The 25,424-nt window shown below is 32.6% G+C and overlaps 3 protein-coding genes across 4 annotated transcripts; 1 reads left to right on the forward strand and 2 right to left on the reverse strand.

Annotated features, from left to right (window-relative positions):
• Window positions 1-4,896: 4,896 nt before the first annotated feature.
• On the reverse strand, window positions 4,897-7,480 carry LOC131600382 (rust resistance kinase Lr10-like). The gene is made up of 3 exons (XM_058872549.1): window positions 6,721-7,480; window positions 6,587-6,613; window positions 4,897-6,437 (listed from the first exon to the last, which is right to left on the reverse strand). Exons 1-3 carry the CDS (start codon window positions 7,397-7,399, stop codon window positions 5,347-5,349), a joined length of 1,797 nt encoding a protein of 598 aa, XP_058728532.1. The 5' UTR covers window positions 7,400-7,480; the 3' UTR covers window positions 4,897-5,346.
• Window positions 7,481-7,750: 270 nt separating this feature from the next.
• LOC131596067 (rust resistance kinase Lr10-like) lies at window positions 7,751-10,396 on the forward strand. Its single transcript, XM_058868626.1, has 3 exons — window positions 7,751-8,656; window positions 8,765-8,836; window positions 8,955-10,396. Exons 1-3 carry the CDS (start codon window positions 7,897-7,899, stop codon window positions 10,094-10,096), a joined length of 1,974 nt encoding a protein of 657 aa, XP_058724609.1. The 5' UTR covers window positions 7,751-7,896; the 3' UTR covers window positions 10,097-10,396.
• A 2,579-nt stretch (window positions 10,397-12,975) lies between these two features.
• Window positions 12,976-24,601, reverse strand: LOC131596066 (LEAF RUST 10 DISEASE-RESISTANCE LOCUS RECEPTOR-LIKE PROTEIN KINASE-like 2.1). Of its 2 annotated transcripts, XM_058868624.1 has the most exons (4): window positions 23,543-24,601; window positions 23,402-23,437; window positions 20,771-20,794; window positions 12,982-14,505 (listed from the first exon to the last, which is right to left on the reverse strand). In XM_058868624.1, the coding sequence occupies exons 1-4, from the start codon at window positions 24,447-24,449 to the stop codon at window positions 13,265-13,267; spliced, it is 2,208 nt and encodes a 735-aa protein (XP_058724607.1). In that variant the 5' UTR covers window positions 24,450-24,601; the 3' UTR covers window positions 12,982-13,264. The 2 variants fall into 2 exon arrangements, with proteins under 2 accessions (XP_058724608.1, XP_058724607.1); XM_058868625.1 differs by lacking the exon at window positions 20,771-20,794 and having other exon boundaries at window positions 12,976-14,505.
• Window positions 24,602-25,424: the final 823 nt, after the last annotated feature.

A 25,424-nucleotide genomic window follows, 5' to 3' on the forward strand; every position in this document is an offset into this window, starting at 1 on the left:
ATTCTTAATCTTACTCCAATTTTAAGCATGTTTATAGCATGCGCTTGTGCAAAAAATGTTTACCTATTTTCTTAAAGTTAAAAAATTATGTTTATCTTCAAAAATGTTTTATGTAAAAAACTTTAGTGGTTTGGGAGAAGAATTTTATTATTTATTGTAATCCTCTTTAATTCAACATATTGGTATTGTGACTCTCTCCTACTCTAACAATAATTTCTATAGTTGTAAAATTAATCTCTAATTGCATACGAAGAATATATATATATATATATATATATATATATATATATATATATATATATATATATATATATATATATATATATATATATATATATATATATATATATATATATATATATATATATATATATGAGAGGAGATTATTTGACACGGAGGTCAAACATTAACTTTTGACACCAAACTCTATTTATTTATTGTTATTAAATTAATAGTTAAAATAAATTTCCTTAAAATATGATCATATTTAAATGATGTTATTTTCAAAGTTATCTCAAACTTGAAGTTAATTTTAGTTAAGTAGTATATATATGTTTTTAAAAGTTTTATTTAACAGTGAAATATATATGTATATGAATGTCCTTTTTGACATAATTTGGTTATAAGAATTTGTGATATCTTGTGTTATAAGTCGTCTTGTACACCTGCACACTCTCAAAACGGTTATAATTAATATTGTATTTACTTAAATAATTTTTTTAAAATCAAAATCTCTAAAATTTAATTTATATAATTGTTTTATAAATGCATAGTCAAAAGCTAATTTTATATGTGGTCAATTGATATTTGAATTTTCAATTGAGAAATGGGTTTACATTGAATAATCAACCCTGCCTTGAATTAAATTACTTGAGGTATAGAAAATCTATAGAAAACAAAATATTATTTTGCTTTGAGTCATTAATAATTTTGAAAAAACAAACTTGAAAATATTATAAATATGATAAAATGACAATATTATTTTTAATTTGCACAACTTTTAAAGTCTGCAAGACAACCCCTAGTTTTAAGACACGTATTATATCGTTAGCAATCAAATCAATTTTCTTTGACTAGCCATTCTTCTTCTCTATAAAGAAAAGAAATGTTGCAAAAAAATATCATGGATATTTCTTGTTTTTATATTGTTAAAATTAATTTTGAGTGCTATTCTTTGAACATATTTGTTTTGGGTTTAAAAATGATTGATGAGATTGAGACTACACAGATTTTTTGAAACAGTTGTTTTTATATTGTTAATATTATATATGTGCTGCTATTATTTTGTTGGTAGAGTACTTTCTGTTTGGTAACTTTGCAGAGGCATGTGGTACGAAGCTAGACGTAAATATCTTGGGGCCATCTGCGGTTTTCTGCATCCCGTGCCAAGTTTCTATCAAAACGACACACGTAACTGGCAATCACCCACTACTTTTCTTCTTTCTTCAACAGGTGTCACTAAATTAAATGATGTATGTGGAATATCGTTTTCTCTATTTTCTTAGGTACATCTCAAAATTGTTTTTTTTTTCCTTTCAAAATAATTATCATTTTTAATTTAATTTTCAAAGTAACAATCTTTATCAATTATATATGAGTTTAAAAGTAGTGCACTGTCAGTGTAAAATATTTTACGCGGTCAAAGCATCACAACCTTTGAAAAGAAATATTTTATATGTAATTTAAAGAAAAAGTCAAATTTCTATAAAAATTAACGGTTATGATTTCACTAACAGTGTACTGTCGGTGTATTTCCATTAAATTCATTATATATTAAATTAACTATGTTTTAAATAATTTTTATTTTTAGCATGCGCTAGATCAATTGACGCATATGTATAAATGCTATATACATACACCAGTTTTATCGACGTCTATGTGCATTTGATATATACATGTGCCTATTAATCACAACCTTTGAAAAGAAATATTTTATATGTAATTTAAAGCAAAAGTCAAATTTCTATAAAAATTAACGGTTATGATTTCACTAACAGTGTACTGTCGGTGTATTTCCATTAAATCCATTATATATTAAATTAACTATGTTTTAAATAATTTTTATTTTTAGCATGCGCTAGATCAATTGACGCATATGTATAAATGCTATATACATACACCAGTTTTATCGACGTCTATGTGCATTTGATATATACATGTGCCTATTAATTTGGAGCCAATGTGTAATCATTTTTATTTTATTTGTCAGAGACTTCGTGCATAATATTGGTGATGATGAGGGATGCACATGCAAGACACTCCGATGCTACTAATAAAATCGAGATCTAACATATACACCTTAATTCGGTAATATCAATATCTTAATTTCAAGTTCATATACTCATGTTTCCAATGCAGTGCGTTACATTAGCGAACCAAGCATGGACAATAAAACGGAGAAAGGTATGACTAATCTTTGAGTGAGACGATTTCCTCCTTTTTAACTATCTAGTTCGACCATATTTGCATCCTCGGAATATGCAAATGAGAGTAAAAGTGCTCTACTTGCAACAAAGAATCATCAAAAGAGTATGAGACAAGTGTGAGACCGTCGTAACTCACTTCTTCTAGTTTCTGGGCTAGATAAACATCTTCAATGCGTAAATTACCAAGATCCTCTTGAGTAGTTTAAAGAGAGACCATAGTAGCAGATAACCAAGACTAAGTAGAAGCCATAACTTTATCTTTCTTTGCCACCTTTATGCTAGGAACTTTACCTAGTCTACTAAAGAGCCAAGAAAATTTAAAGCACTCTAAGGTGTGGCTTATCCCAGTAAGAGAAACACAATCGTTTTGTATTTCTTGCAGATACGTATGTCACTGAAGCATGTGATCACAAACACCATTCTACAACAACCGTCTCTACTTATGATACCGGTCAACTAAAATATCATCCCTGCAACCGACCCTACCAATAGCCAAAATGGCAGATGCTCATCAAGTGTAATCGGCTAGATTCAATAGTTCCTCCTCAAGACCCCTGTCAGTGAGGCTGATAAGGTAGGGGAAATCTTCTCCTTAGATAAATGCCCAGTGTTCTCTTGGAGTACGGGGTCTCGATCGAGTCAAGAAGACAAGAGATGGAGGGCCCAAAGAATGCAACACCCTTCGACTATCTCCAAGAATTTCAACTTCTGAATTAGGTACCGGGGCAACTCCTCCTTGAGCTTGCTATAAATTCAGGTGGGGGACTGAGGCACTCTTGTCGTCACTCCGACTACAACAAGTGATAGAACTTTTGAATGACCGGTGATCGCCGAGACGATTCATACTTCCCTTTTTATTTAATGAATTATTTTTTCATGCTTCATTGAATTTACATATAACAATTTTCAAAACGTTAAGAACGTTGCTGGTAACAATAATAGACATAAAAGGATAGAGAAATTGGGATCTTAGCAAAGATAACCTTCCTTTCTTCCTTTATTTCAATAATCCTTTTCAAGCATTTCTTTAAGGCTTCATACTGAGGGACAACACCCCTGACATAACCTAATTCTATGAAAAAGTTAACTTATCACTTTTTCAGGTAAAGCTCCTCATGTGACATGTCACTCTCCTTGTAGACAAACGGCCAATTCCCTAGTAAAAAATGGTCTTGGTTCCAAAACTTACAAAATAAGTTGGTACAACGGTTTTCTGTTCCGGTCTATGGCAAATATCTTTGAATGATCCTTTTCGTGGAGAGGGATAACATGAAGAACCAATCTTAGAATTGTTTTACACAATCAAAAAAATTATTCGAAGTAACAGGTAACCTCCACCAGTGCAATCAGACTTTGGCCTTGAGCACGATTCAATACACTCTGTTCTACCCTGAAAAGATGAAAGCGAAGTGACAAAGTTGACTTTCCTCCCTAATAGTCACACCAATATTAAAATACTTTGATATAAACCTCGCTGACATGGTTTAGTTGAGAAGAAGCAATCATCACATGGTTCATAACTTATATTTCAAAACTACTAAAAGGGCAAGTGAAAACCTAAAACCGAAAAGGTCCACTAATAAAAAAGAATAACACACTCGCCATATTCACTGCAAATCCTTTTATTTCCTCAGAGATCAATACACGCTAGTTAGAAGAAGGGCACACGTCAAGTAAGTACCTTTCGAGACTACCTTCATGAGCAAAGATAAATAATTTTCAAAATTGCGGGATCTATCCAAGAGACACAAGTATCCTCTTTCAATTTTTGACACATGATGGACACATCTTTTTCCAGTTAAAAAAATAATATGATGTAGAAATACAGATGAGAAAAGAACAAATGTAACACCCCCTAAAAACTGTATAACTGATTCCACAAAGATCACACAATGTCTTACTGAAAGAAAGATGATAAAGCATATAAAGAGACATCTAAAGCATGAGGTGCATTTAAGGCACGCGTTCCCAATAAAAATGATGTCACATCTTGACTTTCCACTCAAGCCAGACAATGACTGGCAGAAAAAGACAAACGCAACAAACCCCCACTCAACAAAGCTAGAAGGCCCAATAGATGCGACCTATAGAATACATTGATCCATCACGTCACTCGCGGAATAAATGTGTTATTCTGGGTTAGGCTGCAAGAGATCTAAATCTAGGATCCATTAAATGGATCCCGCATACCACGTCTAAAGATCTAGAAGCTTATAACCGCTCTACTATAAGGATGAAGCACACCATTTTTCAACTTCAATTCAAATTAAAGTTTCATTCACTTATCAAACTCTTATATTGACTTGACCGTTAGAATGTTAACCTTTCAGGTTAACCCTCCTCCACCATATCGAAAGTTCAAGTTCACTGTTACAACCTACAACCTCAGATCTAAGTACATTTTTTAGTTTAGTAGTTAAAAACATTAAAAGATGTACATTTAACACTTTTTAAGAGTTAAAAAACTCATAATTAGGAGACAAAATTCCTTCTTCACTGTAATTGCTTTAAATAAAGAAAATCAAAGTTTAGAGTTATTTTTATATATAGTTAAAAAATTAAATTTTCTTGAATGAGAGCTTCATGAGATAGCTAGCCAACTGCATGTATAGCTATCTGCTAGTTAGTTGTTTATAGAATATGGCCATCACACACATGAAGCTTTTTGCAATCAAAACTATAAGATGTAAATTAGAGATATTGAATGAAGTCTAACCAATTATTAGGACTTAAGAGGCTTAGATCATGTCAAAAGAAAGTTAATTTCACAAACAATTGTTATAAAAACCTTATCAACACATCAAGACATGGTCTCAATTTATAAGCTTCAAGCTTTAACAACAGCAACTATAAAAAACAAAAGCTGTAACACATCAAATGAAGAACATATAATGTAGTCCATATTTACATGAATCATGTATCACTCTCTATGAAAGTGTCTTCCAATTAAACTCACATTCATTATAGCAGGATCAGCAGAAGCAAATGGATTAGGTGGCATACTTAACTTACCTCCATCTCCTTCCAACATATGAACAACAACTTGCATTGAAGGACGATCCACCGGGTGCCACTGAATACACCAAAGTCCCGCAATCGCAAGTTTCTTTGCTATTTTCGCGTATTTCTCCACCTCAATATGTTCACTCAAATCATCCCCTTGCTCTAGCAAATTATAAATCCATTCCGGAAAATACCCTAAACCACTTCCCTTGTCTACAACATCTACATTTTGTCTCCCCCCGACCATCTCAAGCAACAACATTCCAAAACTATATACATCAGACTTATACGACACATTCCCGAAGTTCCTAGAAAAAACTTCAGGTGCTATGTAACCAATAGTCCCCCTAGCCGCGGTCATGGAAACCGCGCTCTGATCCTTTGAACAAAGCTTAGCCAAACCAAAATCAGATATCTTAGGAGTAAAGTTATTGTCAAGTAAGATATTATGTGGCTTTATATCAAAATGAAGTATCCTCTGGTCACACCCTTGGTGAAGATACTCAATCCCTTTCGCTATTCCAAGCGCGATTTCTTGTAACTTCTCCCAACTCAAAAAATGGTTTTTGAAATCCGTCGTGGAAATATACTTCTGCAACGAACCATTTGGTAAATACTCGTAAACAAGTGCTCGCTTATGTCCGTCCGCGCAGAAGCCAACTAAGTGAACAACATTAACATGATGGATTTGACTCATTGTTCCTACTTCATTGATGAACTCAGGTCCATTTCCTGTCGATGTTTTGAGAAGCTTGACCGCGACATATACATCGCTAGATAGTTTACCTTTGTACACCGTTCCATATGCTCCTTGTCCAAGTTCGTTCTTGAAATTGTTTGTGATCCTTTTTATGTCTGAATAGGAATACCTTGTAGGTTTCAATGCTCTATAATCTTCTAAGAACTTTTCTATTCTTGCTTCATTTTCTTTGTCTTTTTGAGTTGTGTATCGAACGTGATATAACGCTGTGACTAGTAGTAAAATTCCAAGACATGATAGTATCGGTACTGCACAAATCAGAGTAAACAATTAATCAAAACCTCCGAGATATTTTACACTTTCAATCAAATACAACCGTCAGATCATAAAAAAAATATTGTAATTTGCCATCGGTGTAAAACTTTTTACAGTAACACGATTTCTGAGTAATTGTCACCTAGAATTTCCATTTTTCTCCCTGCTCCTGTAAAAAAAACCAAGAACTTTTTAATTATGGAATTGATTTCTTATTATATCTATTTCTATAAGATTTTTCATTTTGAAATAGGCTTAAACTATACAACAAAATACCTTTAGATTTCTTGACATTTTTGTTACATTCATGTTTTGTTTCACTTTGATTGCCACAACTTGTATCCCATCCTAAAACAAGATCATCACCATGGCTTAAAACAACCTCTTCTGGAACAAAAGACATGTCATACAACTTGGTACAATATGTCAAAGGAACATCCTTAATTTGAAGTGTGGAGTCCAATGCATAAACTCGGTATTCATCAGAAGAAAGACATTTAATGGAAGGGTAATAAGATTGTAAAGCAGTGTTCATGGATGAACAATTGAAGAGTGTATAATTGGAATTTGAATTTGAATTGGATTTGTCAATGAAATGAAAAGGGGTGGATGATAGATTGAGTTTTGAAAGGAGCTTTGGAAGACATCCATTTGGGTCAGTCACATGAATATTTTGGGACTTGTAATCAATTTTGTTGACAATAAAATTGATTGAAGTTGGAAATTTTAGTATGGTTTGGTGATTCTCATTGCATGAAAGATCAAAACCAGTTTTTCCACAATTTTGTGGTTGAATGTTTTGGAGTCTAAAAGGGTATTGAATAGTGGGAGCATCTTTGTGATTACACCTTGTTTTCATGCATTCAGTATTAGCTGAAGCAAGGTTACTATAGTAATTTGCACTCAAAATGAAGCAAAAGAATGGAAGAACAAGTGTAGAGTAATTGCTCCACATTGTGTTCTATAATTAAGTTTTGGCTATGCACTCATCATGTAGACTAGACTTGTGTATATGAAATTCACAATATTTTGTGATGTCAACTTAGAACTACTAGTACTAAATTAATGATAAGAATCTCACTTCAACGGTAGCTCAATAGTTGACATTCAGTTAAATCTGTCATAAACATTAAAAAGTCCAACCATTGAATTTGAAATACAATTTAGTAATCTCATAAACAAAGTTTAATCAAAGTCAACACTATTTGTTACACCTATTAGCCCCCAAGCATGTTTGATCACGTATGAATTTGATGTATAAGTTATTAAAACTATAAGATTAAGAAACTCTTACACCAATCAAAATTAAAAGTTCAAAGAATCATTGAGTTTAGCATATTCGCATCGTAATGGCATCAAATTTTGTCAATGATGTACCACAATACAGCACCTACATGATCCTTTTCTCATGTCTCAACTTTGTGTTCATATCACATCTTCTCCTTTTCAACCATGTCTTGGAAAATGCTTGTGAACCTAACTGTTATAATGATTCTCCTATGGCTATACCCTCTTCCTTGCCTAACAGAAACAAATCACCAATGTGGCTTCTCATCTTGTGGCAATATACAAAATATCACCTACCCTTTTCGTCTACGAGGTGAACCTGAAAACTGTGGAGATCCAAACTATGAACTTTCTTGCGAGAACAATCAAACAATACTAAATCTCGACAATGGAAAATACTTCGTAGAAGCCATTAACTACAATAATTCCACAATAAGGATAACAGATTCAGGTGTCAACAAACACAATTGCTCTTCCATTCCTCTCTACTCATTAACAAATGAAAGTTTCACCACTGGAAAACCTTATAGTTTGTTAAATGAGAATAATAACTTAGTAACGGTAGCGTTTATAACCTGTGCAGCCTCGGTTATTTCTCCTATTTATATGGATACTTCATCTTGTATGAAAGGATTGATCAACTCTTCCAACTATGCTGTATTTGGTGACTTGAAAATCTCTGAGCTGGAAGATTCATGCAGCATACTTGTTATGGTTATGATTTCAAATTTGAACAAAGGCGATAAAAACCTTTCATATGTGAAAATCCATCAGCAACTTGTTTATGGTTTGGAGCTTTCTTGGAGTGAAATATTCTGCAAAGAATGTCAAGGTAGGGGACACTGTAAATTGAACAACAATAATGAAGTCATCGGTTGTTCAAAAGGCCGACCATGTAGTCGTGACGATATATCCTCTTTTAAATGTAAGTATAGTATATCTTTTCTTCTCTAATATGTATACTTTTTGATTGATTTTGTAAATCTTAGAATTTGAGTTTGATTGTATGTTTTTCTCCTTTGGACCTCCACAGGTGCTTTAGAAGTGGTAATCCATGCAGTCAAAGATGTGACAGAAGGTCCTCACAAATTAGGCGGTATCATCGGTAAGTTTTTAAAATGGTTGTTAAGTTATGCAGTTCAAATTCATAGTTAATCAAGAATAAAATAAGTTTTGCTTAGATGGATCTTCTTAACATATCTGTTTTTACTTTTTCAATGCAGGAATAATTCTTCTGATAAGAATCATAGGAGGATTACTATTTATCCCAATGTACATGGTATATAAATGGAGAAGGAGGCATTTATCTGCGTATGATTCGGTAGAAGAGTTTCTCAAAACTCACAACAATCTCATGCCAATAAGATACTCTTATTCAGACATTAAAAAAATGACAAAAGGATTCAAGGATAAACTCGGCGAAGGAGGCTATGGTTCTGTTTACAAAGGACAACTTCGCAATGGTCACCTCGTAGCAATCAAGATGTTAGGCGGAAAATCGAGAGCAAATGGACAAGAATTCATCAATGAAGTTGCTACCATTGGAACAATCCACCATGTTAATATTGTGCATCTTATTGGCTTTTGCGTTGAGAAATCAAAAAGAGCACTTGTTTATGAGTTCATGCCAAATGGTTCTCTTGAAAAACATATTTTTTCAAGAGAACGAATGGGTTCTCTGAGTTGCGAGAAAATGTTTGATATAGCGCTTGGTGTAGCGCGCGGTATTGAATATCTGCATAGAGGTTGTGACATGAGAATTTTGCATTTTGACATAAAGCCTCATAACATTCTTCTTGATGTAAACTTTACTCCAAAGGTTTCGGATTTTGGACTAGCAAAGCTATATCCAATTGACAATAGCATTGTGTCGCTGACCGCTGCAAGAGGAACTATGGGATACATGGCGCCGGAGTTGTTCTATAAGAACATTGGAGGAGTATCATATAAAGCAGATGTTTATAGCTTTGGAATGTTGTTAATGGAAATGGTGAGTAGGCGAAAGAACATGAATGAGGGCGAGGATCGTAAGAGCCAGGTTTATTTCCCTTCTTGGATTTACGACCAATTTAGTGAAGGGAATGAAATAGAAATGGGGAATGGAACGGAAGAGGAGGAGAGGATATCAAAGAAGATGATAATAGTTGCGTTATGGTGTATACAGATGAAACCTAGTGATCGTCCTTCGATGAACAAAGTAGTTGAGTTGCTTGAAGGAGACGTTGAGGCCTTAGAAATGCCTCCTAAGCCATTTCAAACTCCGAAAGGAATTCCTGGACCAGGCATTGGACAATTCAGAAATCTACCTTGGTTGCTACCTGGGGAATCTACAAATTCACTTACCATTGTTATAAATAGACGTTAAGCTATATACAACATGTTTGGAAACACAATAACTTTCATTTGTTTTTCAAACACAAGCTTAGATATAGTCCTATGTTTTGTCAGTGTTAATGTTGTTTCCTGTTCTTGATTTATTATTATGTAACTAGATGTATGCATTCCTTGTGTTAAAGTTACTAATAGTCCTAAATTGTATTTAGAGTGGGAGAGAAAAGTTGAACATTGAAATTTGAAACCTACAATAACCATGTCAACTCATTTAACAGAGATGAACGTGTTTCATCTCCTAATGCATTCCACAGACACAGAGCCTGTGCAAACAATTTACAACCATAAGAACATGCTCATTTCAATAAATTTGCACTCGAGAATATAAGCCTATTTGGAGAATGTTCAATAATAGTATTATATACTCAATAAAGAGCGGTTATAGGTTATGAATGCAAAAGATTTTTTTTTTTCAAATGTAACATACTCATTATTTACAATCGCCCAAATTCTATTTGATATGAATTTTGATGTATCTATCCCTTGCTTGGTCAAAATGTATTTGATGAGTTGGGTTGACTGGAGATTTGTTGAAAAGGTGTTATGTTTAGGGATGACATTAGACATTGATAAAGCTCAACCACATTTGAATTATATAGGTTGGCCCAAGCATTTCTCTAGTACAAATTTCTAGGGAGCATTACAGTCAAGCCGTAATTCTTGTTACGGTCGTAATGGTACCAACAATAGTCTGAAATTCTAAAACTTTTTTTTTGGGCGACTCTTATCTTCATGATTAAGGCTCCTTATTGCAAAATAAGTTTATGAATCTAAGCTTATATAAGGCATTTGATATAGATATCAATTATGTATGTTTTTAGAGAAGTGACTTCAAATACAAGAGGATCGATGGTATTTAAAATTCGCGATTACTTTTATATTTTTTTCAATTATTTGAAATTATAGTAGCGGTTTCTTTAAGAGTAAATAGTAACGGAAATATAACAGTAAAAATAAACAACAAAAAATAAAAAAAATATGGTTAAAGAGATTGCACCAGAAATTTATATAGGTTTAGCTAAACGTTGGCTTAGTCCTGTCCCCAAGAGATCTTCTTGAGAGTTTGACTATAAACTTTGAGCTTTTGAAAGTTATGTCCTCGAACTTTTATACAATCTGATTTGATATTTTTAAAGGCTTATCCCTAACCAAATATAGCTTTTACCACATACTAAGCTAACGAACCTTCCTAGAGATTTTCAGGTTGATCTCAATAATCAAACACAATTTTTTCCAGCAAAACTCAATAAACCAAAACAAAGATTTTATGACTGGTTTATCTGATGAACCAAACTCAGTATTCTCAAGAGTATCACCCTCTCAAGAATTAAGCAAACAACATGACCACTTACAATCTCTTCATTGCAAGCAAGGTTTCACTCAAAAGTACTACAACAACTTTAAGTGAAAGGAAATACTTCTAGAGACAGAAGGAGAAAAAATAAAGAGATAAATTTCAAAGAAAATGTAAGGCTTTAGAAAGTGGCGTGAAATGAAGAGGAGGTGAGCCTCCTTTATATAGGAGTTGGAAAATCTAAAAAAGGAAAGGATCCATGAGTAGAGTTAATTAGCCAATCGATGGACATAACACTCCAATCGATTGACTAAGTCATTTTAATCGATTGCCATACCTAATATAAAAATATTTGATATAGAGTCTTTGCAAGTCATTAAAGTGATGTCCTAATTATTTGGTTAAACGTTTGACCCTTATCCAATTGGTTGGTTTAATGCTCCAACCGATTGGCTGGTTCAAAAAAGTTTTGCAATGAATTAGCTTAAGTCTCTGATCGATTGGTTAGTTCAAAGAAGTTTTGGAAAGAGATTGAACAACTTCTTAATCACTTGGTTTGGCCTAAAGGACAGTTTTAAAAATGAAAACATTTTGAAAATGGTTTTTAAGCTCGTGTGTGAGTTGCCTTAGTACTTAGAAGTTACTTCCTTACTTTTACAAAACTATGGTCATTCAGACAAACATGACCTAGCGAACTTCAACACTTCCTCTCTTTTATTACTCTGAGACTTCAAATACTTTTTCCAAATACATCGATAATATAAGCACTTTAATCTAGAGTCTCTTTCTATTGATGATGCATGTGATATTTCTCTTGTTAGGTTACGGTCATCAGCTATTTCCACCAACTTCAATCATCGTTGTAGTCATAAAAAATTCATAAAGAATCTTTTGCGCGATTATCAACTTTACACCTGCAAGCACATAAATCCACACATGTCTCTATGAAAGTAATGATATTCATAGATATCAATCGTATACTAAAAGGATATGACTGATATCTGAACTAGAAATACCAAATAGTTAAAACAAAGCTACAAAAATGTCTCGAGTGTATTTGAGAAAAACCTTTTAAAAATAGCCAAATTTAAATGATCCTAAACGAGTAAATTGTTCAACAAAAATAAAAAATTAGTCAATCAAAGACAAAAGGTCAAACGATTCTGAAAGAAGATATGATCAATCTTATATATTAATTTATAGGAAATAAAAATAAAAATCAAACATTCAAAAAATAGCGGGGTCGTGTTTAACGGTATAAAATATATTTACAACATCGGTCAATTTCAATTAAATTCTAAACGTATGTGCTCATCTTAGAAAAGTTTTAATTTTCTCTCCAAATACAGATTGGAAGATGTTTAAAATACAATTGATGTAAAAAAATTCATTTAGATCAGAAACAGATTCAAATTTAAAGTTTTCAAATTTAATTCTTAATGAAAAAGGTTTGAACGAACATGAATGAAATCATGTAATATAATTTATAATACCGTTACGATGCAAATGTAGAGCTAATTGATGATTACACCGTAATTGCCTTGAAATGACATTGTGAAAGACTACTATAACAATATATTTTAGCCACACAATTATGAATGCATGTATTTATATGGCCAAATTCAGTATCCTAGTTAAACAGCTCCATCCCGACGCAGAAGAAACAGAAGCACAAAATATCACAATTCAATACATACATGAATAAAATTGGTATACATAACACCAATAACCACAAAAGTTTACTTTAAGAGACAATAATATGATACATGTAACTTACAGAATGACACATTAGTATAACGGTAAAAGGAAGCTACACGAAATTGTCCAGTAGAATACATTATATAAAGACTATGCGCTAGTTTCCTCCAAAAAACTAACAGAGTCAATAGCAACATCTGACTCAATTTCATTAGAGGTTACTTCAAGATCTTTCTGAATAACTTCATTTGGATATAGAGAAGGTTTTGGAGGCATCTCAATATTTTCAATGTTTCCTTCAAGCATCTCTATTACTCTGTCCATTGGAGGACGATCATTTGGTTTTAATTGTATACACCATAATGCAGTTTTGAACATCTTTTTCACATTAATCATTTCTTCATTTGAAATTTCATCCATTTCTATGTCCTTTTCTTCAACCAATTGATTGTAGATCCAAAAAGGAAAGAAAAGCTGGCTTGAACGATCTGCATGTGGATTTAAATTTCTTCTCTTACTTGCCATTTCCATCAAAAGCATTCCAAAGCTATATACATCAGCCTTATAGGAAACTCCTCCAATATTTTGATAAAATAATTCAGGAGCCATGTAACCAATTGTACCTCTTGCTGCAGTCAAAGTGACAATGCTAATGTCATTAGGATAAAGCCTGGCAAGACCAAAGTCTGACACTTTTGAGATGAAGTTTTCATCGAGAAGGATGTTATGTGGCTTGATATCGAAATGCAAAATTTGCATGTCACATCCTTGATGCAAATAAGAAATACCACGAGCCACTCCAAGAGATATCTCATACATTTGGTTATAAGTTAGAGAGATGGCATTCTCTTTAGAAGAAATATATTTATCAAGAGAACCATTGGGCATGAATTCATAAACAAGAGCTCGTTTTGATCTTTCAAAACAAAATCCAATAAGTCGAACCACATTGGTGTGATGTATTCTTCCTATGGTTCCTACTTCATTAATAAAATCTTGTCCATTGCCCTTTGATTTACCTAACATCTTTATGGCCACAAGTTGTCCGCTGCGTAGCTTTCCTTTATAAACAGCTCCAAAACCACCTTCACCCAGCTTGTCTCTGAAACTTCTAGTCATATTCTTTATTTCTTTGTATGAATACCTTATTGGAATCAAAGTATTTGTCTGAAGAAATACTTCAATATTTTCATATATTGATAAATGCCTTCTTTGACATATATATATCATTAACACACAGAAAACCAAGAGGCCCGTTACATATCTTACTATACACGGCGGCAAGAGATACCTGCCTATGATTTTTCCTATCTCCAATCCAGTTTTAGAAATAGAAAGTTCTTGCTTTGATACTTTATAAGTTTTCGTCGTACCAACTATTTTTAATGCTCCTGTGAAAGTTATATAAAGTGTTAGAACAACAATCATTATAGAATATTATAGATAAACGAAAACCAAAAAAAGATAATGAATATAATCAATCTTTGCTAATGCAGTTCGGTCAATAGTGTTTACCTCTATGAGTATAGAGAAATTATAGTTCCCTTTATTTATGTATCATGAGTTTAATTTTGAATTTCATTATTACAAGTCATATATAAAATACTAGGGTTTAGTTGACCTAAATCCTAATCCCTAGTTACCCTTAACAAACATTTATCTCTACCCATAATTATCTCAATAATATGAGCCATACTTAACAATTTCTATAATAATCTGAACAATATGAGTCATACTCAATAATACTCACCTTAGAGGATACCAAACCCTATGAAGACTTTCTGAATGACTATTCAGCAAAGCAAATGGGGAGGTATACTTCCTTCTTAAACATGAGAAACATGTAACAAGTCCAAGCAATGCTTGAACTTGTCATTGATAACTAGATCGATCAACATATTAGTTACATTCTTCGAAGTATGAATCTTTTCAAGTAATACATGTCCAAGTGCAAGTAAATCTCTAATCTTGTGAAACTCCACATCAATATGTTTGGTCCTGACATGATACCCCAGATTGTTTACCAAATAATTGGAACTTTGACAATTAAAATGCAACCGAAAACTAACCTGCTCAACAACCAATTCTCTCACCAATCCTGTAAATCGCAAGGCTTCTTTGGCATATTCACTTGCCACCATATACTCTTCTTCTGTTGTCGACATGGTCACCATGGATTTAATCGACGGTCTCCAACAAATGGGTCCTCCTTCTAAATTAAAGACATAACATGTTTTAGACTTCATATAATCCATATTACCAGCATAGTTTGAATCAACATATCCTCCATTTAAAGAATCACCCTGTTCAACTATATACATGTTACCATAACTCATAATACCATTCAAGTACATGAAAATCCATTGGAAATAAACTTACAACTTGACTTATAACTTATGTCAAATCTGGTCTAGTGCATGCCATAACAAGCATTAAACAACCAACAACAGTGTCATAAGGGACCTTTGACATACACTTAGCTTATCTTTCTGTCTTTGTACATTAATCCAAGTAGGCGCTAGTATTTTGTCCCCGTCTTTCTATTATATTGTCGACCAATTGGATCCTTACCAAGTTATTTCTGAAGAGAATACAGGGATGATCTTTGTCCTCTTTTTCATTCTATCCCTGTAAGATTTTGCTTGGAATTCGTACATTAGCTTATAAATAATGTTTATTTACATTATTACCTTTCACATGCTTGTGCTTCCCGTTTTTATATTGCGCTTCTTTTAATCGCGACTTTCATCATTGTGAGAGTTGGAAAGCGTCAAGGTTCAATTTTAATCTCTTAAGTCTTTTTCAAACCGTGTTAGGCTATTTTATTCATGAGTGTGTCGTGTCAATATGTATGCCTTTTTTTAATGAGATGTTAGTCTGGCTAAATGTGGCCATGCTTTAAACCTACATTCAATTAAATGAAAAGAGCATGAAAATGGCTAGATGAGGTCATGCTTTGAACTGAGCTATGCTTATTAGAGGATCATTCTCCGACCAAGGGTAGAAAATTTTCATCTTTGCCCCCTAACGTAAAGCTCGGATAGAGGTGGACATCTCTAGACCCCACCACTCACATCCCTTGGATTGGCTAGATCCAAAGGGAGGGGGTGAGCCAGCTATACAAAATTACATGTAATTCTTTGGTAGGGGATATTTGAATGTTATTTATGGGCGTGTAAAGCATCTCTGATAGCACCCATGAGAGAATTGGTTTTTATAGTCAGATATGTAAAGCGTCTTTGGAAGCAACCCTGAATTCTAAAGGCGCGTTGGGCGGTGGGGGGAATTGGTTGTTGTAGTTGAACGTACAAAGTTCTCTAACAATACCCTTGGAATTTGGAGGTGCACTGGGCGCTGAGGAGATTTGATTTCTTTGGTAGGACATGGAAAGCGTCTCCGACAACACCCGTGGAATCTATAGGCGTGCTTGGCACTAAGGAGATTTGATTGCTTTGGTCGAATGTACAAAGCATCTTCGACAACACCCGTAGAACATGAAGGCACACTCGAAGCTTTGAGGATTTTATTGCTTTTGTCGGACGTGTAAAATGTCTCCAACAACACCCCTAAAATCTTTAAAGTTGACTTCAACCATGTTGGTTGTACCCCATCTTGTTTGTTTCTGTCAATGATCACAAAGGAACAAACGTTTTAGACTTTGAGTAATTCATTCATAACCGAAAAATTGTATGTTTACGCTATGCGACAATTTACGCATGTGTGTACTTATACGAGTGTGATAGGAAGAAGAAAATAAAGCATAACCAAGCGGATATCCTGCCTCTTATTTCTCATGATAGTTCCTCTTTGCTTAGCCATGTATGAGAGTGTGGAGGTCCAAACTTTGGAGCTACCATATGAGGGAGGTCGTGTTTATTTCCATAGTTATACCTATATTTTATTCTTATGGAGCGCACAGTGTATTTTTTTATCCCCTTCAAGGTATGCGCACAAAACATCATCCTTTCTCTATAAAGGTTGTGATACTTGAGCTTTAAGTGCACAAGGGAGGTTACGATTCTCAACGCTGCAGTGAAGGACCTATCTAGGAAGCAATTATAAAGGCTCTTGCATGGGATGACCAAGAACTAAGAGTTGATGGATCGAATATATTTGTCTTTTCCTACAGATACCATTAGCTCTACATATCCCAAGGGACGAGTGGTGGTCCCATTGAATGCTTTAAAATCCGAGCCACCGTATGGTATTAGGTTTCCTCTGTCTAGGCCCGTTTTTTCAAATAGAGACGAATATAGGATATCACATGAATTTACTTCGTTGATCAAGATCTGTGAGACGTCAAACTTCCCATTGGTGGGCATGATTACCAAGGGAAACAATTAGTTGGAAATACCTCCGACCTTCTCGTATTACTGGAACCATAGCATGGGTCAATAGAGGATTCATGAGGACGATTTACCTTCAATCTTATAGATGGCAATCATCTCAACAATTTTCCTCTTGATCGTCCCTTTAGAAGGTATGGTTTCTCGAGGTGCTCTAGTAGTGATGGCAGGGATTTACGGGTGTTTGCCCCAGTTGGTTTCTCTTTTTTTACTGTTGGGACCCGCTTCAGAAACCTTTGCATGAGATTTTGCTTTGGAGATTCCTCTCGGTCCCGCTTTCAGCCCTCGACATATTTTCTGATAGCTGACCTTTGTTGACTAACGCCTCAATTGCGTTCTTAAGTTGGATGCAAACGTCATTTTTATGGCAGTGTCCCTTTTGAAAACGATAGTATTTTATTTTTTCGTTCGGGTAGAATCACAAACGGGGCATATGGGTCAGATTCCTGCTTTTATGAATTTAATATTAGTGTATTCTCGATAAATGTTATCTTAGAAAGTGTTTAGGGGCGTGTGCTTGTCGTACCAACCATACATTCTATTATTAATGTTAGTTCTCTAGTTTTAGAGTTGGCTTAATTTTTGTAAAACAAATAAAAGGATGAATATGTATAAATATATAAGAACAACAAGTACAACAAAGAGTCCCACTGGAATGATAGAACATGTTATGTTGGAGAAATTCAACATTTGGAATAACATGTCACATGGGATGTTACGACATCATGCCGAGCTGAAGAGAAGAGTTTAATTAAATCTATGTGATTTAATTATAACAGAAGATTGCAGAATATTCAGGGATATTGTGCAAATCATATAAAGGTGTGTTATATTATATGACAGATTTGAAGAATCAATATGAAGATTTGAAGAATCATTCAGGAAAATCAAATCAGAATATTGAAGATTATATAGTTTTTAATTATAGAGATATTCTTGGAGATTCATTTAATGTCCTCTCTTCACCTATGAGATTCATTTCCAGACGAACATTCATAGCTTGCATCAGCGACTAAGGTTGGATTATTGAAGTAAGTATTCAATTTCTTATAAATTTTATGTATGGCTAGGCTAAGTTCAACATCTATTGAATTGTCCTTACCTTTTTATTTCCTAATTTGGTGCAGAAATGATGGTCACGGAGGAGGCCATTCTCGAAGATCCAGCATTGGAGGTATTATTCGGTTCCTTCTTCTTCTACCGTGACCTGATGAAATCGATTGATGTATGATTTTAAGCTCTCATTTGCTCCTTGCATGATGCTACTTAAGGCGGCTATAGTAACTAGTTGTCTCTTTCGGTCGGTAAAATAAATCGTAAGTCGATTACAAAAATCCTCCAATGATTTGATGCAACTGTCCGGAAGCCCACTGAACAAAGACCAGTTGGTTTGAGTAGCGTTAATGCTAATAGCTTAAAATTTGAAGCTTCTTCGATGTTGTAGTAGTTGAGTCGTTTATTGACAAGTTGTACATGTTTGTCGGGATCTCCTTTCCCATTCTATTCTCCTGATGTGTGAGCTTTTGTATTGACATTGGTATATTTCTTTCTAAGATCTATGCACATACATGATGCTTAGGCTCTACTAGGACTGGATGATATTCATTGCGATTCGGGGACAGAGTATAACTACATGCCCAACTTCGTGGATGAGAATTTTGTTTTCCACCTTCAGAATGGTCTTTCGACTCCTAGACTTTTCCTCCCTTTCCTATGGACGACTCTGGATGATTAGATCAATTTATCCTAGAGACGACTTCTTGCACTGAACCCGCTCGGGGTTGAGCGTGGTAGAGGCTTTCTTCCTAGTGAAGGAACCTTTCTTCTACTACTTTAGAGTTTTGTTGCTGAACAATGTTATAGATACTGCTGATTATATTGTTTGCGCCTTGAGAGCCTATGTTCGCCTCAAGAATGATGAAATCGCATGAGATATTAAGTCGTTCAACTGGAAGATGAATTGGAATTCCAAGCGGTAGTGCCTGAATTGTTCTTGCTCTCGGAGCAGGGAGGATTATATCTAGTGTCTGAATAATGTTGACACCAAAGTTAGTTTCACCAAAAAGAGGAGTTGGGTTCAGTCGACTAGCGGTTGATGGTGTTATGCCGAAACTAGCCAGAGCTGCTATGTGTGTGGTGGAGGAACAAGTAACTCTCGATCCATCCATTTCTAGGGATCGGAGAATTCAAAAGTATGGAGAATTGAAGATCTGAAGAATTGATACGTCGTTATTGGTGATGAATTCGATTTGATCAAATACGATTGGATTTTGTGTCCAATTTGTTGGATCAACGTTTAGAGGTTGAAGAGAACCCCACACCAGAAAACCGGATGCATAGATGGAATGTTGTAGAAAACGACCTCGCCATCTTCTAGGCGTGGAATGTGGGGGACCGTCGGATGTGCATGAGTCGTCAAAAGAAGATTTTAGAAATGTGATTGAGTGTTGATGTGTTTGGTTCGGGATGTTCCTTATCAGAATGGTCAGATCAAGAGATATGATGTTCCCACCAGGAATCGAACCCGATATTCCCCGAACCTTCGTCCTTAGCAATAGCTCGTTTACCACTCGAGCCTAATTGCTTGGTTAGATCGATAACATAATTTTTTAGTGTAATATTCACTCTCTAATAATATTTATTTGTATTTATGTATTAATGTAAATAAGCTACATTATTATATATATATTTTTTTAATTGTATAATTTAATAAATAAAATTATCTAAAATCATTTAATGGTAATAAGTAATTATAAGAAAGACATGGAGATAGGGGTGACAAAACGGGCCCGACCCGCGGGAAAAGCCTGTTTTACCCGCACTTTTCATGGGGCGGGGCAAGGTTTTAGGCCCACCTCTCTTTTGCGGGCATTTTGTTTTTTCACAGAATTTTACTATTTTTAGGCCTAAAAATCCGAATGCCCGCGGGCTTTCCCTGCCCGCCCCTCATTTTTTTTGCGGGGCGGGGCAAGGTTTTAGGCCCCGCAATCTTAAAAAAAGCTACGCACCGCCCGCCCCACTTCTTCGCAGGCTTTTGTGGGGCGGGCCTAAATGGGGCGGACATGCCCGTTTGCCACCCCCTTACATGAAGATATTAACAATACTCTACTATATCTCACAAAAAAACATTCTAAATAATAAGGTTTTTCGTAAATCTTTATTTAGTAGTATTGTTATTATATAAAGTTCCATAATATTCTTATTATTATTAAAAAGTTTCATATCATTTTTCATCCTAATTCATTTTAGATAATTTAATTAATGGAACAATCATAACATAAGAATATCAATCACAAAAGATAAATATTACCTTTAATAATACCGAGCAAAATTTCTGCAATAAATTTATGTCAACAATCAGGATTAGATTTATTAAAAGAAAAGTTAGCATTCAATAATTTAGCAAGAAAAAACATATATATATATATATATATATATATATATATAGTATATATATATATATATATATATATATATATATATCTATATATATATATATATATATATATATATATATATATATATATATATATATATATATATATATATATATATATATATATATATATATATATATATATATATATATATATATATATATATATATATATATATATATATATATATATATATATATATATATATATATATATATATATATATATATATATATATATATATATATATATATATATATATATATATATATATATATATATATATATATATATATATATATATATATATATATATATATATATATATATATATATATATATATATATATATATATATATATATATATATATATATATATATATATATATATATATATATATATATATATATATATAATATTATATATATATATATATATATATATATATACTATATATATATATATATATATATATATATATATATATATATATATATATATATATATATATATATATATATATATATATATATATATATATATATATATATATATATATATATATATATATATATATATATATATATATATATACTATATATATATATATTAATATATATATATATATATATATATGTATATATTTATATAATATATATATATATATATATATATATATATATATATATATATATTATATATATATTATATAAAAAAAAGTGGAGCCGACATGCCCACCAAGTCGAAATGGATCTAAAAATTAAGCTCATTCTACCAAGGTAGCGGATTGGCGCGCGGCAGCCTTATCCGTCTATTTTTGTAATTAATTAATTTTTTCATTTTTTTTAATATATTAATAAATAAAATTTACCTTTCGACTAAAATTTTCACTTATTTTCACAATCTATTTTGTCACACCTAGCAGCAAACACACTGTACCTTTAGACTAAAATAAATTATTTTTAAAATAAAAATAAAAGGATGAGAGAAAAAAATGTAAGGAAGGGGAAAGACACAAAGACACGTGCCTTACACACCTTAGACCATTTATAATAGAGGTGTTGGATAATTTTTTCAATAGTTGAATGTTTCCAATGGTGTGTTGAATGACATGTTGAATATGATGTGGATTAATTGGTGTTGAATATATTCAACATGTTGAATGAGAAAGGAGTGAGACCACATCATATACTTTGTAAAATTTTATTGACTCTTTTTATTATTTAGATTTTTATTTTATCATAATTATTTAGAACAATATTTTATAATAAATTAATTAATTTATTTATTTTTATTTTCACCAAAATTCATAATTTTTTGGGTCTATAAATAGATATTTGGTTCATTTGATTTGGACGCAAAAAAAAAAACCGACTTTTTTCTCTCTAGTTTTTCTATTTAGCCTCCAATAAATTATTGTTTGTAGTTCTAAACATCTTTTTAGTAAAGTGATCCCAACAATATCCCTTTTAACAATCAAAATTCTATTTTACTGTATTTTATTTTAAATTTTGTAACTTTATTTGTTTTAATAATGATTATCCCTATAGACACAATTGTATATAGAGGATGGAATAATAAGAAACTTCGAAAATATATAGCTACACTTATGATAGAAGGGTGTTAGCTCTTAATTTTCTTAGTTTCTTTCATAGGTTTCTCTTGATTTCTAGTTGCTGGATCCTAGTTGATCGCTTGTACTCGTCGTTTTTTTTAATTAATCAAAGCATCATTAATTAAAAAAAAAAAATTATCCCTATATCTCATCTTTATTACTTGCAAGAAAAAAATTAATTAAAAATACACAATTAAAAAAATAAAATTCAAATAAGTTATTAAAATAGAAAAAAAATTTAATTAACTTTTAATTATTTTAATTTAATTTAATTCAATAATTATTAATATATAATCACAAAAAACAAAATTTAAAAGAAAGTACGAATATGAAATAAAAATGATGGAGTAAGGTGTTCAATTAAACAAAACTATTGTAGTGAATTAAAGTTGAATGGGTGTTGAATTATTAGGTGGAAGAGAGAGAAAAATGTGGAGTATAAAAAGTGAAAAAGAATGGTCTTGAATTCATAAACCATTGTTCATAGCCTAAAAGACACCAAATCTATGTCTCTCAAAGTATGCTTCTACTAGCACAACTTAGTATATGTTTGATATAGTTTTTCGAAATGGAAAAAAATAGATTTGATTTGATTTTGCAATGAAGTGTTTGTTTGTTTTAAACTAGAATTAATTTTGACTTTAGAATTGATTTTTTTTTGATTTTTTTTATTATTTATTATTTTAGACTTAATTTTTTACTAAAATTTATTCAATTTATTTTTATATAAATATATTTAAATATAAAACAGTTACATCCAATTATCTTTTAACTCTAATTAATTCTACAAAGTTAATTAACCCAGGATAAACATTTAAGTATGGTATTCCTATTGGCAAATAATGATCTACTAAAAATCTAAAAATAGTTTAGAAATAACTCCGTACCTTCCACGAATATGAGCAGCTTTGTCAATATGTGGTCTGAATAGAAAAGAAAAACAGAAAGAAAGAAAAAAATTAGCTCAAAGGTTTTCTTAAATTTATTAATTACTGAAACTCAACCAGTTAGTTACATAAGTTTCTTACTGCAATTCCGTTCAGGTCCGAATGGGTCGAATGGATAACTGCATTTATCAATATATTTGGATTGATGACATTCAAAATCTCCTCTGGTTATCTCTGATAAGATGCAGTATTCGTTATCGCCGCAAGAATCTCTACAAGCAGCACTTATCCATGATATCTCAAATCCATAGAGTAGCATTTCATGGATTTTCTGGTATGAAAGTTGTCGATCCGGTACACCATCTCTGACACTGACACTGACACTGATATTAGGAAAAGCTAACATCGATGACATAGCAACAAGCTTCACTCGGCAATAATCTTTTAATTTCCCAACGTAAAAGTAACCCCCCACAAAAGCGTAAACATGGCTTTTGGAGTCCAAGTTGACTCTACACAGAGCTGTATCCAGATATTCAGGATCGTCCTTCACTGGTTTGCTACAATTCAAGTAAATTATGTCCTGGAACCCAAACCGGCCATCGATTTGATATGGATCCTCGTTGTATCTATCGGTGGAAATAGAATAACTGTAAGTGAAATTGTTTCCATTTAAGTAATAGCGAGGAATAGAGGAGCAATCACCCTCTTCAATTCCGGGATCAACTAACCGAATTGTGTAGTTTTTGTAGTCGATTGATTTCACATAGTATTTACCAGAAAACAGAGTTAACATTGTGATGTTGTTTTCGCAGGATAACTCGTACCTCGGATCACCGCAGGTTGTTGGGTCATCCATAAGTCGGAAAGGATGTTTTATGATTGTGATTTTGCCGCATGAAGAAGGTGGACAATATGTTTGCTTATTGCTACTTGTTGCATCGCATGTTTGATGATGCAATAGCAGCACAACTACCATAACAATTTGGAGGATGCTTATAAGGGATTTTGGTTCCGCAGAAGGGGAGCAGGATTTTCCTTTTCTCATGATTTTGCTCAAAGTTAATTTGAATGAGAGGACTTTTAGTAGCCTTAATAGACAATTTTGTTTTTGGAGAAAAAGATACTTACAAATTTATCTCCAACGAGAAATTTAGAGAGACCTCATTCTAAAATGAGTAGGGGTGGGATACCATGTAGGCCAACATGGATTTACAATCTAGTCTCTATATTTTATTATATTAAGAGTACGGGTGGTAATTTTTACATCAAAAATTATTGTGAATTTTTAACTGGTCTAACCTTATGCTAGATTTGAGTTTTTTTTATTCTTTGGTTTTATTTTCCGTTGAATAATTTTTGAAGAGCAATCCAGCCGAGTTGTGGTGAAAGTTCCAATACTTCAATATTTAAAGTTTAATTCCAGTATCTTCTATTTTCAGGTTTTTTTATTTATAGTAGTTATTTATTTGTTTAGACCATTATTGCATGGTTACCTATTGTATGCCAATGAATATGCCTGAATTTATAAATTGAAATTGTTTATGCGTGATTGAACTAGAAAGCATGTCTGGCTAAATTAATCAGATATCAGTATGTAAATTAATCTAACCAAAGGATCCGAAATAAATTGGCTTAAATAATATTTTATTGAAAATCAACTTTTTCTGGTTTAGTATCCAATTAACAATATTAAAATCTAACCAAAGGATCCGAAATAAATTGGCTTAAATAATATTTTATTGAAAATCAACTTTTTCTGGTTTAGTATCCAATTAACAATATTAAATGTTTGTTACGAGAGTAAACACGGACTAACGTTTAAAATCAACTGAGCGAGAGTTTGAGATTTAAAACCAGATAGTGGATACTAGACATTAGTTTTAAGGACAGCGAGAGCGTATTAAAACCAATTAGATAATTATTTATTTTCAAAAAAGTGTTTTTAAACTCGGCGGGACAGCGAGAGCGTACGTTAGGGATTACTGGCATGATCTAAATCAATAGACCGAGAGTTTGAGAC

This window comes from Vicia villosa, linkage group LG4 (assembly GCF_029867415.1).
Source record: "Vicia villosa cultivar HV-30 ecotype Madison, WI linkage group LG4, Vvil1.0, whole genome shotgun sequence".
Classification (NCBI taxonomy): Eukaryota; Viridiplantae; Streptophyta; class Magnoliopsida; order Fabales; family Fabaceae; genus Vicia; species Vicia villosa.